Raw genomic sequence first — 5420 nt, 5'->3', positions numbered from 1 at the left:
TTCACTAGCATTAAATGAACGAAGAAAAAAAAAAAGTCTAATCAACCTGAGTGTAAAGTCAGAAGTTTTGAAGCAGCCACTAGAGGTTTAAAATAATATGTATTGTTTACGTTGGCTCAGAGACTGTCAATGGACTTGGATCATGTTAAATTTTTTGAAGGTCCCATCTAAACTCTAATAGTGACATTTTTGACAGTTTTAGTTCTGGAAAAAAAACAAAGTTTCACTTTCTGTTTCTTGTTTCTTTTAATTATTATTATTATTATTTATTTATTTTATCACTTCAAATTGTTTAACAGTTGTGGATAGTCTGTTTAGGTTTAAATGTCTTTTTCAATAAATTACTTTCTTTGTCTCTTGCTCCTGTTTCTTCCTGTTGCATTTTTAAGTTCAACCGGCATCCAGCAGATGTTTTGTTGAAGTTTTTAACGAAGTTATGTTTCCCACCTACTTCTGCCTACCTTCTATCTTGCTCCACCTACAAACACAGTGAAACAAACACAGTTTGTTTCGCATCTATTCATTACCAAATGACAGATAAATAAGTCGCTCTGGTCGTCGTGCGTCCTCCTTACTACTTTTCAAGACATTCAACAAATCCATCTGCAGGTAAGAAAATCTAAAACATACAGATTAAGGATTAAATGAACTGTAGTATCATTAATATACCTCAATAATCTTGTGTTTTGCCTTCTTAATTTAAAAATACCTCTAGTATCTTTCTATCAAGAATTTATTATATATACAGATACATCTCAGTAAATTAGAGTATATATTCTGCTGATTTATTTTTCAAATTAAAAGTATCTCTGAAGATAATCTTTAAGCAGCTATTATACGTACTGATCATCGTGTATAACAGTTTCCCTTGAATTGAGATACAGACGCTATTTAACTTTTCAGTGACATTCAAATCCATTGAGATACATCTGTATATGCAGTTTTGCATGTCATCACTTAACATAAAGCAAAAGCAAGTATGTGTTTCTTGCAACATGATGCTATAATCCTGGCGTATGTGTCTCAGTCATTTTATGTCATTTTGAAAGAGCAATGGCCAGGAATTTGCTCTACAAATTAACAAATTCTATGTGGCAAAAAAGCTTTTCAGCCTGGAAAAGCATTTGTAGTAGTTTTACAACAGATCACAAAGTATAAACAGGAGGTCTTATAAAAATAGGCTGACAGGTTCAACAAGATCCACAATCTTGGACTGCTTTGGAATTTTTTCTCGTTTGCATTCCTTTTTATTATTAGTACTCATCACAATGTGATGAATGCACATTTCATTGCATTCACACATTGTAATGAAACTGGCTCATTGCTTTACGTGTTGGCAGCAGCTTTTAACTCTTTCACAATAGTCAGAGTGTAATTCCAGGATATTTCGGGGTAAAACAGATGCTTTGTGCTCAGCCAAAACACCTCGAGAGGCGAGATGCTGAGGCTGTGGATGTGCAGCAGCAAGGTGGTCGTTTCAGCTGGGTAATTCTAACCCTGCTTCTTGAACACTCTTTTGCAAAATCAGAACATCTAAACCTGGATTCACTCTGCATGCATCTCTGCTCCAAGGCATTCCTGATCACCACTATTTACACTACAGGCAGCTCTGTGCAGCTGCGAACCCCAGGAGTGCTCCAAGAAGCATGTGTGAAAAAAGGGAGATCGCACAATGAAGCTAGTGAGAAGATGAATGTGTTGTCATATAAAATATTGTAGTACTCACCTTCAAAAAATTTGCTCTTTCACTTTCACTTTTCTGCCTTGGTTGAAGATCCTGTGGTGACTTGAGCAAGAGAACTGACCAAACATTTCTTGTTTAGGTCAGTTAGAATTACTAAAATTATTTCTGTTTGCTATAAATGCCACTATAATGAGAGAAAATGCAACTGGCGCGCTCCAGTCCATCTTTTCTTTTCTTTTCTCTTTTTTTTGTGTTTTTTTTAGAAAACAGCTTGTAAAGTTTCTCCACAAACCTGCTTAGCAACTTGTCAGTTTTGACAGACTATTGTTGACCCACTTCCTGGAATTGACTGTCAGCAGGTAGGCAACATGCGGGAAGGTGTGCTCTTATAAGCTGGCTTTTGTCTTTCTCATCAGGCTGGAAATATATGTTTTAGTACATTTTCAGCTGTTGTCCATTTTACCAACAAGAATGTGAGCTTCTGACTTGTGAGCCTTTGTCTTGGAGTCGACTGTAAACCATTGGAGAGACACAGAGGCCATAACTTGATTTTGGCGACACCACAAGCATTATTTCCCCTGAAAGACAATTTTTGTTTAGCATGTTCAGCTCAACTTGTTAGCTCATCAGGTCTTTCACAATGAACATATACTCATCTTTCTAAAAAGTGGTGAAATAGTCGTCACCATTTCTAGTCAGTAAATCTACTACTGTAAAACTATTTGCCCTTTTTATTCTCCTCTTGTTTTTCTTTTGGTTTCAAATTCTTTCGTTTCTTTGTCGTCAAAATCAGGTTGGCCTCTTTTCTTCTCCCTGTGACACTCATTGCTGCAAGTTCTCCATTCATTCACATTGTGAATCCACCTCTAATGTGCCAGAAAATGTTAAACATGTTTAAATGGATATCTGTAGACCTCGTCTCATCAGGGTTGTTGTTTTTATAGCTCCACAAGTTTAAGAACAGCACAATGAAAGCATGAAAACAATAAAATAGAAGTGTGAAATAAACATCATCAAAAATAACAATTAATAGGAATAATAATGGTTTTTCACCTTCCCTCGTGTTTAAATAGATGTGTTGAGGCCTCATATAAATGCCTCATGAGGCTTTTCTGAGTCAGAGCGAAAGAATACCCCTAACATCACTTCCTTTACAGAATTTGTGCTCATGAGCAAAACAATACTTTTGCTCAGTCTCTTCCTTGTTGTTGAATCAACACTTACCCTCTTACTGTTTCATGTTTTTTGAGGACAAAGTCTTGTTTCAGTCAAATCTACCACCCTGTACCCCGGTACTTTGACAGCTAATTCGCCATTATTGCATTTTCTCTGAGTCTTTTGCCTGCTGGCCCTCAGCATCCTTCAAATTCTGTATCTGGTTTCCCTTAATATCAGCCTTCTGCCTGCTCTTTGTCTTTTTAAACCCTGCCATATCGCTCAGTTTGATTTCAGAAGAGGCTGATGACATTTTTATTACATCAACATTAGTTTCGTCTTTCCATATTTAAAATGACTAGTTGACTCATTGTGAACTGAGGGCAGCCAGCAGTAAAACATTCAGGATTGCCAGATATACAATGACATATAGATGGAAACAATTTTTTGGAACTGCTTTGACGAAAAATATCATAAAAATAAAAATCCGAGTATATAAAATGTTAAAATGTGATTAAATGCATAGTATATTTGTCTGCCATTTCATTCTTCTTTCGTGCTTAGATGCAGGAATTTGGTAAACAGGTTTGTCAGGTTCCATGTTGACGTAAATTTCCTTCATCACTCGATGCTCACCTCTGACTTTTAACAATGATGATAAAATCTTCTACAGTAGTTGAACTGTGAAAACTGGAAAGGAGGTATGTTGTTTGATGTTCAAAACATGCAGGAAACTTTTTTAGAGATAGCAGCAAGATGAAGAAACTCACAAGTGTTTCAGTGTTATTTTCTGAAATATCTCACACAACATAAGATTCCTGAAGGTTTCAGTAGCTTCATAAGTTTCTATTTGCTGATTTGGTTCTGTATTCGTTCTTTTTCCTTCTGCTTGGTTTATCCTGCTCACAACTTTGTGGTTTTTTACATGATACCCTAATTAAAACAGTTCTAAGTTTACGTTTTAGCTTTAAATAAATTTATGGACATGGAAAATTTGAAAACAATTTCAAGGGGAACATTACTTTTACAACACTATGCAGGGAACAATGTGTTTTATTTGTCATGGTGGATGATGGTGGTGGCAAATGCAGAAGCGGGAAGGCGTGGAGTAGATGATGAAAAAGATTTAATGAAAACAAATGATGAAGACTAAAACTACAAAGTGACAGGTGTCCAGGGCAGCAACATAAATCAAAACTCCAAGGAAGAAACCAGCAAGAAGACATGAAGAGAGTACGGAGAAACCAGGAAAGTACTGAAAGGAACCAGCAAGGAGTGACTGACAGAGAGGAGCTTAGATACTGGAGGAAGGTTGATTGCTGAAACAAAGAACCGGGTTGATTGACAAACCTATCGCAAGTGTGAGGGGAGAAAGGTAGACTGTGGAGAGGGAGAGAGAGGCACAGGGGGTGAGGGGTTGCCAGTCCATCGCAGGGCAACACAGGGTCAGGACAGGACAAACAACTATGCATACACACTCACACCTAGGGACAATTTAGAGAAACCAATTAACCTGACAGTCATGTTTTTGGACTGTGGGAGGAAACCGGAGTACCTGGAGAAAACCCATGCATGCACACTGAATGCATAAAGACTGGGAATTGAACCTAAAACCTTCCTTTCATACCAAATGTGCCACAGGTCCAAAACAAGACTAAACTAATCAAAATAAGAAATAACACAGAATAGTGATGAAACTAAAATAACTAATAAAGGACTGAACCAAGGTCAAACAAAACATAGCTGATCTGGAATTAAGGAACACAGAAACAAACAAAACTCAACTAAACAACCCGAAAGTCGAAAGAGTAAAATAATTCCATGTTTTTTATGAATGTATTTTTACATTAAAAAATCCAGTCTAAACCTTGCCACAAAGGAGATTTCTGGATATTGTGTCCGGCTTTTTAAACATCTGGTTACAGGGTACCAGATGTTACCCCTCCCTGATAGGTCAAAGGTCACCTCTCACAAAAGTTTGATTGAAGGGTGTTTATTTACTTTTTCATTACTTTTAAATGTTTTAATCTGACAGAAAACTTATCATGCAGTCTTTTCTTCCGTCTTCTTGTCTTTGGCACTTGACAAGCTTGGTGTCACATTTTGGTTCCTCACTAAAAGTCATCGTGACATTTTGCAGCTTTAATATTAGGTTTTTTTTTTTTTTTTCATTTTTGACAGATGAAATGGAAAAAGGTGAAGGACCTCCTCCAGACACTGCAGATATTCCAGAGATCCCATATATTCCAGATATCCCAGATATTCCATATATTCAAGATATCCCAGATATTACAAAAATTCCAGACATYGCAGATATCCCAGCGCCGCCATATCCTGGTCCGCCATTAGACTCAAGTGTGATTATCAATCAGCCTACACCTGTTGATCAGCCAGTGACCCAGCCTGACGCTCAGCATTATCAGCAACCTGCTGACCAGAAAAATCTCCAGTCTGTTGCTCCACAGAATCAACAACCCATTGACCAGCAGTGTCCTCAGCCTGTTCCTCAGCAGTATCAGAAACCTGTTGATCAGCAATATCCACAGCCCGGTGTCCAGCAGTATCAACAACCTGTTGATCA

At 37.4% G+C, this 5420-nt stretch overlaps 1 protein-coding gene across 1 annotated transcript in view; it reads left to right on the top strand.

Annotated features, from left to right (window-relative positions):
- The first annotated feature begins 534 nt into the window (after nucleotides 1-534).
- Nucleotides 535-5420, top strand: part of LOC108165650 (cell death-inducing p53-target protein 1 homolog) — an 8029-nt gene continuing 3143 nt past the window's right edge. The window contains exons 1-2 of the mRNA XM_017301728.1: nucleotides 535-609; nucleotides 5021-5412. Of these exons, the coding sequence (XP_017157217.1) occupies nucleotides 5026-5412 (387 nt within the window). The 5' untranslated portion in view covers nucleotides 535-609; nucleotides 5021-5025. The remainder of the gene's footprint in view (nucleotides 610-5020; nucleotides 5413-5420) is intronic.

Source organism: Poecilia reticulata, linkage group LG1 (genome assembly GCF_000633615.1).
Source record: "Poecilia reticulata strain Guanapo linkage group LG1, Guppy_female_1.0+MT, whole genome shotgun sequence".
NCBI classification, from domain to species: domain Eukaryota; kingdom Metazoa; phylum Chordata; class Actinopteri; order Cyprinodontiformes; family Poeciliidae; genus Poecilia; species Poecilia reticulata.
This window is presented reverse-complemented; position numbering and strand designations above follow the sequence as displayed.